Source organism: Arachis hypogaea, chromosome 6 (genome assembly GCF_003086295.3).
Source record: "Arachis hypogaea cultivar Tifrunner chromosome 6, arahy.Tifrunner.gnm2.J5K5, whole genome shotgun sequence".
Classification (NCBI taxonomy): domain Eukaryota; kingdom Viridiplantae; phylum Streptophyta; class Magnoliopsida; order Fabales; family Fabaceae; genus Arachis; species Arachis hypogaea.
In genome coordinates this window covers 117,363,572-117,382,957 of record NC_092041.1, presented here as the reverse complement: position 1 = coordinate 117,382,957, position 19,386 = coordinate 117,363,572, and the positions used below count along the sequence as shown (strand labels likewise).

The following is a 19,386-nucleotide window of genomic DNA, read 5'->3' as shown; positions in this document are numbered from 1 at the left end:
CAATGAAGAATCTTGACAATGTGTACAATGGGTTTTGAATTTGGTCCAATACAAAGAAAAAAAACTCAATCAGTTATTTCAAAAAATTAATCATCTAAATCCTAATTTACCAAAAGAATTTACCCAAACACATGCTCTTTCCCCCAAACCGTCTGCTACATCACCCTCATCAATCATCCCACCTCTCTGGCATTAAAAGTTTCCTTACCGGTCATCAAACAACCATCCACGTAGTTATTAAAATAATCATTTGATTACCTAATAAAATGACCATCCAACATTTGTTAATTATATATAATTAAATTGAATCAAACAAAATAACCATCCAATTAAAAATTAAAATAACCATCTACATACCTAATGGATTGAACATCCGACATCTAAATTCATAAACAAAGCACTCACCTTCTTGATATCTTCAACACCGAGCTGTGCGATGGGACTTCCTATTCTCGGATTTCCTACCACGGTGTACCAACAGGGACTTTAGCTGTGCCCGATTGCGGCTGCAGCGAGATCCAAGGAGTGCAGCATTAAATAATTGCAGGTTGCGCAGTAACCAAACATGACCGCGGCGACGAGAAAGAAAGGAAGGTTGCGGAGGGATCCGATCTTCCACAAAATTGTTGGGCGTCATCCACTCTCTCATAAATCCACCGCCATCCACTCTCTCATAAATCCATTCCCGATGCAATAATGATGCCAACACTCCGAGTTTGAACTTGGAAGTTGGAACTCGCCCCTCTCTTCCGACTTGTTTCCTCTCTTTGTGCGCAACGCAATGGTGAAGGGAGAAAGGCTTGCAAAGAGATACTATGTTGTTTGGTCGGTCTGAACCACCTTTGTGCGCGACAGGGATGCTCAGACGACCGCAATGAACAGGGTGGCATCTAGTCGTGGTCTGCGTAGCGGTGGCAGCGTGGCATCAAGTCGTGGTCTGGGAGGCGTCAGGCTGTGGTCTGAGCGACGGTGGCATTTGTTGCTTGCAGCCAGGGAGAGAGAAGTCGCTTTTACGGTGTACATAACTGTTGCAAATCTTTATTTAATTTAAAATTCAAATTCAAAATTATTAAAAATTAATTAATTTAATTATTATTTGATGTTAATTTCAATTTTATTTTTATTGTGCACATTGTATACCAAATTTATTAGCTCCTTATACTTTTTCTTTTGTTTTTTAATTATAAAAAAAATAATATTTCCTTTTTATTGAAATATACTCTACGTCAACAAGTTATAACTCAAATAATATAGTCTTTCTATACTCATCTAAAAATTATGGGTTTGAATCTCACTCCTAACTTAAAAAAAAATACTCTGCACTATAAAATGAATCAATTAAAATACGTCATCATGAATATTTTTTGAACATTTATATTGTTAAAATAATATAACGTCACTTTTTCTCTGACTTTAAATTTTTATAAATTAAAATATCTAATAAAGTTTGATTTTTATTATAATGTTATTCTCTAAAAATAAAATCAGTGTAAGACAAAAATAAAACATTTACAAAATTTATATATAATCATTAACGTAGCTCTTTTTATCCGCCTAAGCACATAAAAGTGTTTTCTAAAACTCGAACTTTTGATATTGCAAGAAAAAATCATCTAATTAAGACGATAAATTAACTATCTTTAAGTCATTTAATTACACTCTAAGATATAACACCTAACTCTAAATTTTTATCTATTTATTAATTTTTTTTTTACATTTGGAGATATTCCACATAGACACCCATTTTATTTGAATTAAAGAATTGAATTAAGAAAAAGTCTAGGGGCAGCAGTTTTATTGAATTTTGGCAAGCATGTAACTAGCAGAGAAAGGTGAGCCATTGGATGAAATCTCACACCAAACTCACACCATCAAATCATCATTGATGGCTAATTAATGGCTAACAATCACAAAAATTACTGTCCCTAGCATTGCTCGAATAATATCATGCAATGATTTATGCAATAGCCACCACTATAATTGCATATGTTTCCTGTGTTGAACATGATAGATAATAAAACCATGACAAATTATAGTCCTAATATAATACCTAGCTATTCAAATTCCACTATTTATGAATCTCTAATGTTTACAAAGTTCATATCAAGACAAGACTTAGTAACAGAACATCAGTAATAGGGAATACAATAATTTTTCTTATACCATTAAAAAGAAAGGAATACAATTTTTCTAGGTAATGAATGAAATTAAAGTTTGTGTAGCATCGCAACTAACGGTCATTGTCTTTTTCATTGTCACTAATTATTGGACCCTACAGCATTTAACCCTAGGGCTGCTATGAAACCCTTCAGAAAATCATAAATTGGAGCAAGATATTTAATACTTTCATCATGAAATTACTGGTTTAAAAAATTTAAATCGATAAAAAATATATATATATAAATGATCATATTTTTAACACGTTAGTTAGCAAAAAAAAATTCTTTTGGATTTGCATCAATTAAATTTTAGATCAAACTTCTCTAAAATATGAAAGTTGGTTAAATGAAAAAGTAAAAATATCTAATAATCACATCTAAATTAAGATAGTAAGATTTATATATAATTAAAAATTATAAATTTAATGTTGATTAACTCTTCATTCCGTGCTTTACTAATTTTATCATTTTAGATTTTTTTTATTTTTTAAAAGCTTTTTTTTTATTTTTGTCTTATACTAAATTTCTTTTTGAAGTAATAAAAGTTGAACTCTAAACCTTTTCATCATAAAAATTCTAATATTATATAATAAAATATTTATCTTAAAAATTTAAATTGATAAAAAATACATAAATAATTATATATTTAACAAATTTAATAATCCGAGACAAATAACATTTAATTTTTAAGGACAAGTAGAAAGAAATTTTTATTCAACATATACATGCAGCCAGTGGTGACTTTCATTTAAATTGGCCTACAAATTAAATAAATCAATGCAACTTGATGGGGTCTTATTATCACTATAAATAGCCACTTTGAACACACCAATTAATATGATCATAGAAATTGTAAAAGCCTCGATTATCTTTCCTTAGATAGCATTAAGTCCTTTAATAAGCATATACACACAATTATTGAGCTTTTTTCTACTTTTAGTATTATATATTGATCTTTAGTTCTTTACACATACATAGCTACATATAATTAAGCACAAAATCATATCTAATTAATATTGTTAAGCATGCAAGGTATATCCGTTGAGAGATCACACTCAAGTGTTGAACAAATTCAGCCCCCAACTTATGGGAACTTAATTACCATTCTCAGCATTGATGGAGGTGGTATTAGGGGCATTATTCCAGCTACCATTCTTGAATTCCTTGAATCTCAATTTCAGGTACGAGATTTTCTTCTGGATTGGACTTGCTTAATTGAATTGTGATTATTATTAGGTTCAAAACTATATATCTCATATAATTAATTTCTCAAACCATGTCTATCTAAGCATCGCTACTATATCTATAATTCTATATCTATATATATATATATTATTATTATGTATAATAGATGTTATAGAATCACTAATTTAAAAAATTTAAACTGATAAAAAAAACAGTATGAATAGTTATATTTTTAATATTTTTTTAAGTAATAGTTTTTTTTAATTAATTAGGTTTACTTGATTTTTGTATAGGCTTTCTTTTTTTTATTTGTCTTATGTTTTTTTTTTATTTTTGGAATTCATTAAAAATCGAACTCTAATTTTTTCAAACATAAAACTCTAATACCATATTATGATACAATGCATTCTAAAAGCTTAAGTTGATAGGAGGAAGGCAATATAAATAGTTATATTTCTAACAATAAAAATATAAAAAACAAAAAATGGTACACAATCTTTTTCTATTTCAAAAATTTGTATCCAATATCTCTTAAATTAGAAATTGCTTTTTATCTTAACTAATTCTATTTTTATTATTTTTACCACTACTTATAAAATACACATATATATCTACTTAATATATCATATAGCTCTTTAACTTCAATATTTGGGAAGTCAAGCATTATTACCTAATTATATACTAAAAATAAGCTATTTAATAAGAGAATTTGAGGAATTTTGATCATAATAGTTCTAAATATTATTTTGGCTAATATATGATAATTAGTGTTTTGAACAATACTATTACTATAAAAAAAATTAGCAAATAGCAACCGTTTATTTGCAACTGATTTTTAGTATAACATTACGCTAAAGATAATAAAACAGATGAATAAATTATAATTTGTATCCATAAAAAATACAAACGCTGACAAATATATCCATATAAGAATAAAACGACAATTGTATCCACGGAAGATAGTTTCCGTGTGTCAAAAATATCTTAACGGACTAATTGTGTAACCAACGTCCGGGTACTCTTGACACACGGAAGTCATCTTCCGTAGTTATAATTATCATTTTATTTTTATATGGGTACATTTGTCAGCATCTATATCTTTTATGGGTACAAATGGTAATTTATTCAAAAGAGATAATATAAAAAAAAAATACATCTTTCGGTATTAAATAAAAAATACACACTGACAGTATACTAAAATATGATAAAAATATTATTTCTTTAATTTTTATAAGAGAAAATTAAACTACAACCTTCAATTTGTATGCATGCAGGAGTTAGATGGTGAAGATGCAAGACTTGCAGACTATTTTGATGTGATATCAGGTACAAGCACTGGAGGACTTGTAACTGCAATGTTAACTGCTCCAGATCAAAATAATCGTCCACTTTTTGCTGCTAAAGATATCAAACCATTTTACTTGGAACACTGTCCAAAAATTTTCCCACAACCTAGGTAATAATTCACTTTTCAAATATATATCCTTTCATGTTTCTTTTTAACACATATAGATATCTTTTATCTTAAAGATATTATTACACATTTACACACATAAAACTATAAGTTTGTTTCATTATTTTTTATATAAATAGATAATTAAATATTATATATTATTGATGAATAAAGATAGTTAATTTTTATATATTTACTATTTTGAAAATAAATAATTACTTTTATCAACCTAACAATTTTGGATTGAATGTCAATAAATATAAAAATTTACAGTAAAAATACATTAAAATAGAGCTTTAATTAATCAAAATGGAATATACTTATTTTAAGAATTCTACGTATTCTAAAGTCATATAATTTAACGACAATGATAGAAAGAAAAAAAAAACAGTCAGAACATGTTTTATTTATTATTCATTAATTGTTGAAATAATTAATAAATATTAAATAAGATAAATTCTAATTTATTTTGGTTATTTTTTTTTTGTTATTAAACATTTTTTATGATGTAATTTCTTGTAGGGGGCTATGTAGAACATTACTGGCAAAGGTAATAAAATCATTGCTGAGAGGACCAAAGTATGATGGGAAATACTTACATAAAGTGGTTAGAGAGAAGCTTGGAGACATTAGTTTAAATGAGACAATTACCAATGTTGTCATTCCCACTTTTGATATCAAGTCATTGCAACCAACTATATTCTCATCTTATCAGGTTCCTTTCCCTTTTCTATCTTTAATTTTCCTTAGAAAATTTTCCAAAAAAAATGGAAATTTAATTCATTATATTCTGATGTATGTAAGTCACATTTTAACACAAACTCTTTTTAATTTTGGTCACCATTAATAAGATCATATTGATATCAAACTAACACCTACCTACTTTGAGATGTTAGTTGAAACTTTTAAGTTAAATATCATCACTCTTTGAGAAAAGTCTAACTTTGATCTTCATTGGTATTGAAATGACAATGAATTTCCAATTTGCATGCATGGGACCTAGCTAATAAAAAAAATGGGTAGGGGGATTATTGCATGTGGGACCTAGTTTTTTTTTTTTTTAAATTTGTTTAGGGTTTGAAATTTTGACATTCATATGAAAGTTGCTGCCATCAGCATCATCTAAACACTACAATAGATTAGGAAGCAAAACTGTTGAAAAACAAAACTGAATGAATGTTAATATGAAAATACATTAATTATTCATGATCTATTTTTTTAAATAATTCTCTTATTTATATATATATATATGATGCAAAGCATAACTATTGATTAACTTCGAGCCAAAAGAATAAAATAATGCTCAACAAAATTTGGATTTTCAATCGTAATTACTTCAAATAAAATATTTCAGTTATCTATTAAAAGAATATTTATATCTCAACTTATTTCTATTAAAGATACAATTATTCGTATATCTTCTTTTATTCTTTTATTAGTTTAAATTTTTGAAAAAAAGAATTTTATAATATGATATTAAAATTTGTATAACCTAAAAATTTAGAGTTTAATCCTTGAAGACACTAAAATTTATTTTAATATAAGACAAATAAAAAAAATTTACACAAGCCAAAAAAATGTTGTGTGAGAATACGTTTATTAGAGATATAACTATTTATGTATTTTTTTTATTAATTTAATTTTTTGAAAAAAAAATATTTTATCATAATTTCATATACTCTAAAAAAATGTAATTTTTAATTTAATGTATTAATATTTTAATTTCATTCTATTCTTCAAGTCTTTCTCTTAATTTCTTATTTAGAATTTTTTTAAGTATTCATTCATGGTAGACATAATTTTTTGTGAGATAAAAATAAAAATAAGCATCACTATATATGAAGAAAAAAAAACCTAACAAAAAATGAAACTTATTGATATGTATACGCAGATTAAGAGTAGTCCTAGCTTGGATGCTAAATTATCCGATATATGCATTAGCACATCAGCTGCACCAACCTATCTCCCTGCTCATCACTTCACTACCAAAGATGCAAATGGAAATCCACATGAATTCAACCTCATCGATGGTGGTGTTTGTGCCAATAATCCGGTATGCATTTTTAACTTATTATTATTAGTAGTTATTATTGTTGTTATTGTTTAATTTTGATGCTTTTGATAATATAAAAAAAGTTACACTAAAATTAAATTAGATTCGTGTATAAAATAATTATTTTTTGAATAATTAATTTTAAAATTATTTTTGTTTAACGATGTGACAATACAAAATTGAATATCTGTATAATTTTTTTTAAATAATTAAATTTTTTTTATTATTTAATTTTCAGACATTAGTTGCAATGAATCAAGTGACAAAGCAAATTCTTGATGAAAATGTTGATTTCTTTCCAATCAAGGCTGCGGAATATCGTCGGTTTTTAATAATTTCAATAGGAACTGGGACAGCCAAAAATGAAGAAAAATTCAATGCAAAAATGGCAGCAAAATGGGGGCTTTTGGATTGGTTTATTCATAGTGGCTCCACTCCTTTAATTGATGTTTTCTCTCAATCAAGTGGTGATATGGCTGATTTTCATTTAACTACTCTCACTCAAGCACTTCATTTAGAACATAATTACCTTCGAATTCAGGTAAATTGAATTCTACAACTTTGTATAACATGTGTATAACTTCTTTTTGAAATAATTATCTTTTAATTTTAATCGATTTTGATTAGTCGAATAGTCATTAATTCATTAATTTGTTTAAACATGTGTTAGAAATTCAAATTATATATTCTTAAATAGAATTTAGATATTATATAATAAGTTAATGTTTAACTTATTGAGTTTAAAAATTTCGTAAAAAAAAAAATTCTTAATTTTGTCTCTATTTTTGAATTAAAATTTGTAGTTTTACAAGAATGCTTCGGTCACTAAAATCAGTCATTAATATATTTGTATATAAATACAAATATATTTGTGGTTTAAATTTTTTTAATATGTATTTATATTCCAATATATATTTTATACTGATAACTAATTTTAATGGTTAATTTTGATTTACACATAATATAGTGTTTGTTTAGGCGCCATTATTTTGATAAAAAATATCCTTTTTCAATGAAAACAGATCTTTTTTTATTTTTTAGCGTGTTTGACAAATTTCTAGTAGTAAAAGTAAAAACACTAAAAAAACATCTTTTTTGAGAAGCTATAATTTACATCTTTTTTTCTTAAAAAAAAAGATGTTTTTCATATAATAAATAAATAAAAAAATATTTTTATATTACTATACCCAAACATAATTGATAGATAAAAAAATATTTTTGGATAAGATATCCAAACATAAAAACTTCAAAAAAAAATTCAAAAAAATTTTTTTTTAAAAAACTCACCCAAATAAGCCCATAATATAGTCGGTAGTTTTAATACCAAAGAAAAAGTAAAATATTTAGTCATCATGATGCCTTCAAATATCATTTTATTTTAAATGTATACAAAGCAAAACTCATCACTTGATATTTCATCAAAAGCATCTAATTAATGTGGCTGCTATCTATTTTAGCAATTGAAAATAAATAAGTACATAAGGAATTCATTAATAAGCATATTTAAGTGACTAATTTAATTTGTTAAATTGCAGGATGACACATTGACTGGAACTGATGCTTCCGTTGACATTTCCACCAAAAAGAATTTGGAGAGGCTTAGCCAAATTGGTGAAAATTTATTGAAGAAATCAGTCTCTAGGATTAATTTAGAGAATGGTAGGTTTGAGCCAATCAAAAATGGAGGAACAAATGAAGATGCACTCAAAAGGTAAAATTACTAAAAATTCAAACTTTTTATACGTGTGTATTATTATTATTATCATTATAAGAATTTAATTTCGATCTACGACAGTATAAAATAGTTTTATACGTGCATTTAATTACATAACGTCACATCAATAAAAATAACTAACTAACCTTCACATTGACCACCTGAATCATCACATAAAAGAACGGATGTGATGAGTGTACGATTACTGTCAGTGCATTAAAATTAAATTCTTATTAATTATATTATTTATTTTATTCAATTAATTAACATAATCCTATTGCAAATTACAAATTCAGTCACAAGATAAATATAATGTTTAATTATTAATGTCTTCAGGTTTGCCAAAATACTTTCGCAAGAGAGAAGTCTTCGTGACGTGAGATCCCCACACACTAAAAAGACCCGTCACTAGTGCCTTTTAATTTCTTCATCTTATGTTTTGGTAAATAAAAGAAAAACATTTAATTCTATTAAGTTCATTGATGATTTCAGTTATTGTTCAGATCGATTTGTTATTAGTTGTTTCAAAAATTATTAATAAAATTTAGAATACATTTGAGATTTAAGATTTTTCATAGAGGTCAAGCATGAGACTCTTATAAAAAGAAATGTAATTTTCAGTAGTTTAATTTTTCCATTATTTTTTCAGCTTCCATATAATTGTACGCAGAGAAACAATAATAATGAATTCTCACTGAATAGAATTATAATTTGTGATTACATGTACACTTGATCTTAATTAGCATTCAGCACAAATTTGTTCATGTGAATATGTGATTTGTATTAAGAAATAATCATAATAGATACTTACATGTAAGTGATCTAATAATATTAATAAAACGAAAAGAATACATAAAGAGTTTGGAAAGATAATAAGATTCTGAAAGAATAAAGAAAGAAAAGAAAAGATGAAGAAATTTTATTGATTGTTGATTGATTAAAATTGTAAACTATGAAGATAAAACTAAGTATATATAGAGCATTGGCCTATAAAAGATAAAAATAAATAAAGATAAGATAAAGATAAAGACTAAAATTATAATTGAATTTGTATATTCTGTTGGGCTGAATTTATAGGCCGTGAAACGTTTTTATTGTTGTTATGAGCTAAGGTGGAAAAGTGATTTAATAAATATTAAATTAGATGTCATATTAAAATTGAGATAAAATGAGTTTAATTTAATTTCGAAAGTCAATTCATAAAATGAAGGAGGTCTCATATTTAAAAACTATCTAAAAATCCTATTTTGATCAGATATAAGACTTCTGAGTGTCTTCGATATTCATATCACGTATATATAATAAAAAGATTAATTACCAAACTAATTATCTTATAAAGTAGATATAGTAATACATAATAAAAAAATGTATGAAAAACACACTTGAATATAACAAAAAACTTTTGGCGTTATAAGTTTTTCTTACATGTTTGTTTATTTCAAAATTAGTAATAAAAATATGTTATCTTAGAAGTAGATTAGAGGAAATTAAAGTTATTTTTCCTAAAATTAATTATAATAAACCAATTTGTATTGGTCAAATAGTTAATGTATTCGTTTGCTTAAATAAATGTAGTTTAGATTTGTGATAAATTAATTATTATTTATTTATCTAAAAAATATAGTGAAAAACTAAAAAAATTAATTATACTAAACAATTGACAGAACTTTTAATTAATTGCAAAATTATTGAAATTTATTAAATTTCTCGTTTTTAAAAGTCATTTATTTTAACTATGAAATAAAAATCTAATTCATATATAAATTTTGTAAGCCACCCTTATCTCTCAGTATCCCTCAACAATTGCTAAGAATAATTCATAATGTGAAAATCTTTGGTAAAGAAAATTACATATCAAAACAAATTATAGTGCTTAATAATCAAAGATACTTATAAAGCAAGAAACCTTTCCCAGTTACTAGTAATTAAAAAACACGTGGAATGTAGTTATTTATATAAATCGCAACAAATTGTGTATGTGACCTAACTTACTAAGAAAGTTCAACGTATTAAAAATTCAGAAAGAGTCTTTGTCACAAAACAAAAGGACACACAAACTGCCACAAATATCTCTAGCGAAAATTTGTCTAATTCAAGAATACAAAACCAAGTGGAAAATTATCAAGTCAATAATTGTCTTATCCGCGGAGTTGTAAGAGTGATTTACAATTTATTTTGACCATAGGAAATTTCAAACTTCGAAAATTCAATCAAGCTATTTATATTTTTCTCCCTAAGATGGGATTGGTTTCTTAATTAATTAACTATCTATCTAATCCATTTTATCATAATTTTTTATTCCTAAAAATATAAAAGAAATAATTAACTCTTGACTCACTCAATGAAATTAATTAGTACCATATATATATATTATAAAATTAAAAATAGTCATTAAATTAGTAATTATATATAAATATTTATATATTTTTTCAATTAAATAATAAAATGTTAAAATAATTAAATATATTATAGTAAACTAATCAAATGCATAAACAAAATAATTAAGCGTGTCTACATAAATATAATAAAATATCAAATATATATTTCTACCATAATATTAGTAATTAATTTTGAATACACACATAACATATTTATCTACTATTAGACAAAAATCTTCCATATCTTTCGCTAAAAGAAAAAATTATATGTGACTAATTAATTATTAACAATCTCACTACGTTATCAACAGTATTTTTATCAAATTTTATCAATTCTTAGTTATAACGGTATTTAATAAAAATATTTTTATAGATACATTTAATAAAAATATCTTTCTTATAATTGTGTCTAATAAAAATATTTTTATATATATATTTTTTAAATATATTTTTTTATACATATATTTAAAATATAATAATTAATTATTATGCACAATAATAAATTTGACTTTTCCAATTATTAATTAATAGAAGATGTAAAAGGGCATGATACAGCAAATTGAAACAGTTATGGCAATGTAACCAATAATAAATGCAGACAGCATGCAAGAAAATTCCACAAAATTAATTATTTTCCAACATAAGCGCAGCCTTTGATTTTGTCTTCACTCGGAAATTGTTTGGTCCTCTTTGACTTATAAAACTGAAACCAATTCAACTTCATAGGCTCTTTCTTCCTATAAATATGCACTATGAGCAAACCAATATCATCATACCAAAACCTCAAATCTTTCTTAGCATAATATAAGTGCATCATATTATATACTACTTTCTTTGCTACCCACCATAATTAAGTATATATATTTTCTTTCATCTTTAATTTAATTATTACTATATTTGTGCACCAAAATCCTCTAATTCATATTGTTAATAAGCATGCCAAGTATGTCATCCGTTCAGAGGTCAAAATCATGTGTTGAACTTCAGCCCCCAACTTATGGGAACTTAATTACCATTCTTAGCATTGATGGAGGTGGTGTTAGGGGCATTATCCCAGCTACCATTCTTGAATTCCTTGAATCTCATCTTCAGGTATGAGATTATATATGAATTTGTAAATATGCTTTCTTTCTTGCTTTATTTATGAGTGAATATCCCATTCGACCCCTGACAATTATTTCGAAAGGATAACGAGGTCCTAAAAAAAAAATCAAATCTGGCCCCTGATATTTTTTTAGGACTGATTAGTCCATGTACAAAAAAAATAACATTGACTTTTTTTGGCATAGGACTAATCTGTCCCATAAAAATAAAGCTCAAGAATCGGGTTGGTATTTTTTTTTGTCAAAAATTTTGTTGTCTTTTAAAATAATTGTCAATGGCTGTTTTGGATTTTTTTCTTTATTTATTTATTTTAACATTATTTTCCCAAATGTTCTCTATATCAAAACATAAATTTCTCCTCCATTTGGATGTAGCTAGGTACCTATTAATACACTATGTTCAAATTAAAATTTTACTATATTAAATTAAAAGATGATATACTTGTTATTAGGTTATATTAGTCAAGACTTGAAGTCATATTTAATTTAATTTAATTTAAATAACAGTTTTTATAAATCAATATAATAAATAGTATTTTATTAACAATAATACATGCATCAATTCCCATTATATATAGTCTATGTTCAGTGAAATATATAAGCTAAGCTTTCTCTAGAATTCCAGCTGATAAATAAAAACCTAAATAAGAGAATCTTGATATAAAGTTAGTTAAACTGTACTGTATGTAATTTTAACTTTTGCATGCATGCAGGAGTTAGATGGTGAAGATGCAAGACTTGCAGATTATTTTGATGTGATATCAGGAACAAGTACTGGAGGACTTGTAACTGCAATGTTAACTGCTCCAGATCAAAATAATCGTCCCCTTTTTGCTGCTAAAGATATCAAACCATTTTATTTGGAGCACTGCCCAAAAATTTTTCCACAACCTAGGTAATAATCCACTTTTGAGATATATCATGTTTTTTTTTTTACATATATAGTTATTTTTTTTAAAAAAATTATTTGTTAGAAATATAATTATTTATATATTTATTCTGTCAAATTAAAAAATTTAGTATCATGAGATGATATTATGGTATATTATTAGAATTTCACTATTAAAAGTCTAAATTTGATGCTTATTGCAAAAGAAAAAAAAATTATTCAAAATATCACTAGTAAAAAGAGATAATATCTTCTCAAATAAAGAACATGCTATGTTAACATTTAAGAGAAAGATAATTATAAACACTTGAATTATTGAACCCTAGTTACATATTAAATGAGTTTTTGTATCCATTTTATTTTAGTATTTATTGCATTTATTCTCTTCTAGTATGATGTAATCAAATATTACAACCAAATATTAGATAATCTTGTTCCAGATATATAAGATTCTTGGTATGTAATTAAAATTCTATCCCAACCAATCAATTATAACTAAAAGCTAGTGAAGAGGTAGGTCAATTTTCAAGTCCGATTTGAATAGGTTTGAGGGATTAATTCACGCCAATTATTTATTTAAAGGATTTTGTGAACAATAGAACATAATTTAAGAATATAATAATAAAAGTTATTTAAAATTGTTAGATATTTAATACAAAAAATATTTTAAGAAATTTTTAGTCAAATATTTTTTTATAATACTCTTAAAATATAAATATGTTTAACAAGACCCTTTAAATTAAATTAAATTAAATTGTATCATATAATTTAATTAACTCCGATTCAACTAATAATGAGCTACTAATTATTGAAACAATAACTTAATTAATAACCTAATGTCCTGACCAAGCTAAGTCAACTCCCAGTTCAATTTAGACCATCCAAATTAAATTTAATCACTTTCATTTTAATTTCTTTGCAGAGGCTTAGGTGCAACATTGATGGCAAAGATGATAAGACAATTGGGAGGACCAAAATATGATGGAAAATACTTGCATGGAGTGGTTAAAGAGAAACTTGGAGACATTCGTTTGCATGAGACAATCACCAATGTTGTCATTCCCACCTTTGACATCAAATGTTTACAACCAATTATTTTCTCATCATACCAGGTTTTAATTCACTCTCTTTATATCTTGATGGATCTAGCTACTTTTATTTTATTTATTTATTGGATGTTCAGTGTTAAAAATTGATTCCACCAATACAAGGAGTCTTGATCATATGGCATGATCAGCATCTCAATTGAATAATATATACGGTTTTGTTAGATAAACAATGACTTTTTTAAACAATGTAAACAGTGGATTCTAGAATTGACTTAATAAAGTAAAAAAATACTCCACCCCTAAATTATTTCCTAAATTTTAACATTAGATAACCATCCGTACACTTAGTGAATTGAACATACAGCTATTATTAACTGTGCATGAGTAAATCGAATAAAAAAAATAACTATCCAATTAAGAATAATCAACATAATCATCTGCATATACCTATTAAATTGAACATTTAATATATTTATTGTTTACGTTATTTAGTATTCTCATTGTCTTCGTATGCTTTTCTGTATAGGAAAAGACAAAAATGATTATTGTCTTTCCTTTTGTTTCTCATTGGAATTGGAATACTTATAATCATCCTCCATTATACGTACAAATTAAACGTATATAATTGTCTAGGTTAAAGACATTAAGACAATAAGCATGCATGCTCATCCAAAAATAAAAAGACAAATCAATTGATTATTTTATATATATTAAAGAAAAAAACTTGGTTGCTAGATTAGTCATTTTAGTTAATGACAATGTAAATTTCATCCTCAATTGATTGAATTGTTTTTTGTTCTTGTTTGCTAATAAAATTATGTGACCTAAACCTAAGCAATTAAACCAATGATCAAATAAACCCTAACAAAATTTGAGAATTATTTTTATGCAGATTAAGAGTTGGCCTTGCTTGGATGCTAAACTCTCGGACATATGCATTAGCACATCAGCTGCACCTACTTATCTGCCTGCCCATAACTTCACCAACAAAGATTCAAAAGGAAATAATGTACATGAATTCAACCTCGTTGATGGTGGTGTTTGTGCTAATAATCCGGTATGTTTATAGGTTAATTAATATCATTATTACAACACAACTGATATTTAGTGGCGTTTTTTTCTTGGATTTATAAACTGTTGCTAAAAGATTTAGTGGTGCTTTAATAACCGCCATTTTATGAGGTGTGACAAAACTATTTGCGGTGGTTTTAAATAATAGCTACTTAGCTAGAATAACTGGTCGCTACAACCAAACTTTTTTTTTTGTCTTTTTACAGTTAAACTCACTACAATAATACCAACAAATAATGGCACATTTTTAGAGGATTATAAAAACTGTCGCTATTTACTGGAATCTGCCGCAAAACATATATTCTTACAAAACATAAATATTGTTTAAATAAACTTTTTCAGTATAAAAACCAAAAACTAAACCGTTTGTTACGCTGAAATATACATCTAATTAATATTTGAGTCTATCACTTATATATTAATTATCTAACGAGGCAAATAACAAATAAATAAGTATCTTATAATTGGGATGATAAAATTTTATAATGTCAATATTTGGCCATTAAATTCTTATTATTAATAATTGCTATTGAAAAAATTATTAATAATTTTGGAATTAGTATATACTAATATAATTTGTTTTTGTGTGTAATTTATATGATTTTGCAGACTTTAGTTGCCATGAATCAATTAACAAAGCAAATGATAGATGAAAATGTTGATTTCTTTCCAATCAAACCTTCGGACTATAGTCGGTTCTTAATAATTTCAATAGGAACTGGAACAGCCAAAAATGAAGAAAAATTCAATGCAAAAGTTGCAGCTAAATGGGGGCTATTGGATTGGTTAACTCAAGGTGGTTCCACTCCCTTAATTGATGTTTTCTCTCAATCAAGTTCTGATATGGTTGATTTCCATATAGCTACTCTCACTCGAGCACTTCATTCAGAAGAAAATTACCTCCGGATACAGGTAATTAAATGTTCACTAATCACTAAGCATTTTCCATATCTTTATCTCTTCTATATATTATTGAAATTGAAGCATTAAAGTTAAATATTAAGCTTAAGTGATTTTGAATTTGTTCATCATATTTTGCAGGATGACACATTGATTGGAAATGATTCTTCAGTTGATATTTCTACTAAGGAGAATTTGGAGAGACTTTGCCAAATTGGTGATAATTTGTTGAAGAAACCGGTTTCTAGGGTTAATTTAGAGAATGGTCAAATTGAACCCTTAGAAAATGGAGGAACCAATGAAGAAGCTCTCAAAAGGTAAAATTAGGAAGAAAAAAATTAAGAGAAAAGTACAAATAGATTCCTAACTTTTTGGTCTTTCGACATTTTTAAGTATCTGATGATTTAAAAATACATTTAAGTCTCTAATCTCTTCAAAATTTGGAGACATTGATCCCTGGATTTAATTTGTCCTATTTTAAAAACTCTTTCATGTGTTCATCCATATTAACCAAATCAGTACAATGGGAGTCACGTTTGATTTTTTCGATGAGTCTCACAGGACCAAGCGAACATGAGGAATCGATATGTCCAAATTTAAAAAATGTCAGAGACTTAAAAGTATTTTTAAATTCTCGAAAACTTAAATGTTCGCGTATCAAAAGGTCAAGGACTTAGTTGTCATTTTCTCAAAAATTAAAGTATATATATAATTTCTTAAAAGCTCATTATTCAACTTCTCAAGAATAGTATAAATTAAAATACCACATATACCTATATATTGAAAAGTTAGTAACAAATTACAGTAATATAAATTAAATTTTTATGTATTATTGGTATAAAATAATTTTACAAAGAAAACTAATTATGTATTATCATATTAGTAAAAGTAAATAAATTTCAAATATAATATATTTAACTAATCTCTAGTAGTATTACTAACACATTTGAGTTAAATTTATTTACAGGTTTGCAAAAATATTATCACAAGAGAGGAGACTTCGTGACATGAGATCCCCTCATACTAAGAAGGCATCATACAACTAAATAGATAGTGACATTTAATTTCTTCATATTATGTTAGTGATGAAACATTTGATTCTACTAATTTCATTAATTCAGTTATTGTTCAACCATATAATTTTTAAATAGAATTTAATATTTAGAATTTTAGATATGATTAGTCATATGTACTCATGTATTGTTAAATTCCATGCTTGTTAATATATTATGAGTTTGTTTCTTTTATTTAATGATTTATAAATTTTAAATCCTAAATCTTATTGGACGTGATATTAATAAAACTAATTTTTTTTAGTAATTGGAATAATTCTCGAATAGTATTAAACTATAAAGTGAAATCAAAGGGTAAAAAAGAATTATATATATGATGCATTCTGTCATCTTGGATTATTTATCAAAAATTAAAGATCACCATCTTGGACTAAATTAAACGGATTTTGTTTTATCAGAAAATGAACTTTTTTTTTCTCTTTTAATTTTAATTTGCTTAAAGAAAAACGACGAATATTCTTCAGAAGATAAGGAGCTTATATCAAGACCTTGGGTTGTGGATTTTGAATGGATTACCCGTGATGTTAACGCTGTGGCAGATTGACTGGCGAAATATGCGGTCAAGACCAATCCAACTCATGTTATTTGATTGGAACCTTGTGATGAGCTTCAGCATCTTATGCTTATTGATTTAGGATAATCTCTTTTTTTTTCTTTGTTTCTTTTTGTTTAATCACAAAAAAAAAAGAAAAACGGCGATACCAAAGGGATTAGTTTTCCTGGCCCAATATGAATATGAATCATAAATTTGGGTGCGTTTGGTTAAGTTGAAATCCATATTAGAAAATCGGGTTATTTTTCAATGTTCAAATGGTTCAATTTATCTGTAATTTGCCCAATTCACAATATACAGTTTTATGTAAAATTTTTTATTCAATCTACATATAATTTTTAAATCAATGCATTAATTATAAATTGCAGCGATTTAAAATCACTACAAATTTATATTTTAAAATTAATGTATCAAATAAAATTATCATTTAACGATGACTATAAACTTTCGGTAAATCTATTTGCCGGTACTTTAGGCTAACAATTTATCAAACACCATGGTAATCTTTGTAACGACAGTTTAAAGTAGTCGCAAATCTCTATATATACCGCAATTATTTATTATTTTCTTGTAAGAATATCTCTTTCTTTCTCTCACAAAATTATTTTCTCACGCAATTATAAACAAATAAGAAAAAATATAAGGTATCAATATATTATCTGCGAATTTATTGCCAACAATAATTAATTATTATATTTTAAACACATATATAAAAAGACATATTTAAAAAATATATTAAATTCCTACCTCCCTCCCTATGCATTGGCACATCAGCTGCACCAACCTACCTCCCTGCTCACCAATTCACCAACAAAGATCCAAAAGGAAATACACATGAATTCAACCTCATTCATGGTGGTGTGTTGTGCCAATAATCACTAGCTAATTCTCTATTTTTTCACTATATAAAAGTATTGCCTTTAGCATTCTCCTTTCGAATATAAACATGCATATAATTAAACTTATTATCTTCAATTAATTTGTTCTTTAGAAGAGGTTATTGGTATGAATGATTTAATTTATATGCATCTCTAGTGTAAAAAAAAATCAATTATATATCGTTACGTTAATACAAATATTGGCATATTAACAATTAAACTCCAATTAGGATGCTTAATCAATTCTCATAATATTTTATGAGCATCTAATAATGTGGCTCTCTAACGTAACTAAATTTGTTCAACTGCAGGTTGACTAGCATTGGCAATCTATATTTTATTCGTGGTATTTAATTTGGATCAATCCGTTCGAATAAGATTGTCTATCTTACTCGCTATGGGTAGGGTAGAATGCGGTGTGAATTTGTCTGCAGGTAGGGTAGGATGCGGTGTGAGTTTGCATGCGGATAAGGTAGGATACGGATTCAAGGTATACCCTACCCTACCCTATCCACACCCCTAATATATATATATATATATATATATATATATATATATATATATATATATATATATATATATATATATATATATATATATATATAATGAAGAAAGTGAGTGTTGCATCTACAATCTTTCTCTTATAAAAATTTTCTCTTATAAAAATTTGAAATAATTACTAAACTAGTTGATGATCATATTATTTGTAATTTTATGTTAGATTTTTTTAAAATTTTATTATTTTTAATTTTCTATTTTATTAATATGTATGAAATTTGGAATAGTTGAATTTTATATTTGTTTGAAATTTGTTTATTTTTCTACGAGTAGAGTAATGTTTAAAACTTTAGAGTGCAGATAGAATTAGAGTTGATAGAATATGATAAAATTTTAAAATAATTTTCAACTCAAGAAAAACTTTACCCTA

At 26.0% G+C, this 19,386-nt stretch overlaps 2 protein-coding genes across 2 annotated transcripts; both read left to right on the top strand.

Moving 5' to 3' along the window:
- The first annotated feature begins 2,938 nt into the window (after nucleotides 1-2,938).
- LOC112756164 (patatin-like protein 2) lies at nucleotides 2,939-9,290 on the top strand. The gene is made up of 7 exons (XM_025804622.2): nucleotides 2,939-3,340; nucleotides 4,619-4,800; nucleotides 5,320-5,512; nucleotides 6,689-6,850; nucleotides 7,089-7,391; nucleotides 8,386-8,561; nucleotides 8,901-9,290. Exons 1-7 carry the CDS (start codon nucleotides 3,185-3,187, stop codon nucleotides 8,974-8,976), a joined length of 1,248 nt encoding a protein of 415 aa, XP_025660407.1. The 5' UTR covers nucleotides 2,939-3,184; the 3' UTR covers nucleotides 8,977-9,290.
- A 2,172-nt stretch (nucleotides 9,291-11,462) lies between these two features.
- Nucleotides 11,463-17,201, top strand: LOC112756163 (patatin-like protein 2). The gene is made up of 7 exons (XM_025804621.2): nucleotides 11,463-12,034; nucleotides 12,759-12,940; nucleotides 13,857-14,046; nucleotides 14,876-15,040; nucleotides 15,664-15,966; nucleotides 16,096-16,271; nucleotides 16,922-17,201. The coding sequence occupies exons 1-7, from the start codon at nucleotides 11,879-11,881 to the stop codon at nucleotides 16,998-17,000; spliced, it is 1,251 nt and encodes a 416-aa protein (XP_025660406.1). The 5' UTR covers nucleotides 11,463-11,878; the 3' UTR covers nucleotides 17,001-17,201.
- The last annotated feature ends 2,185 nt before the right edge of the window (nucleotides 17,202-19,386 follow it).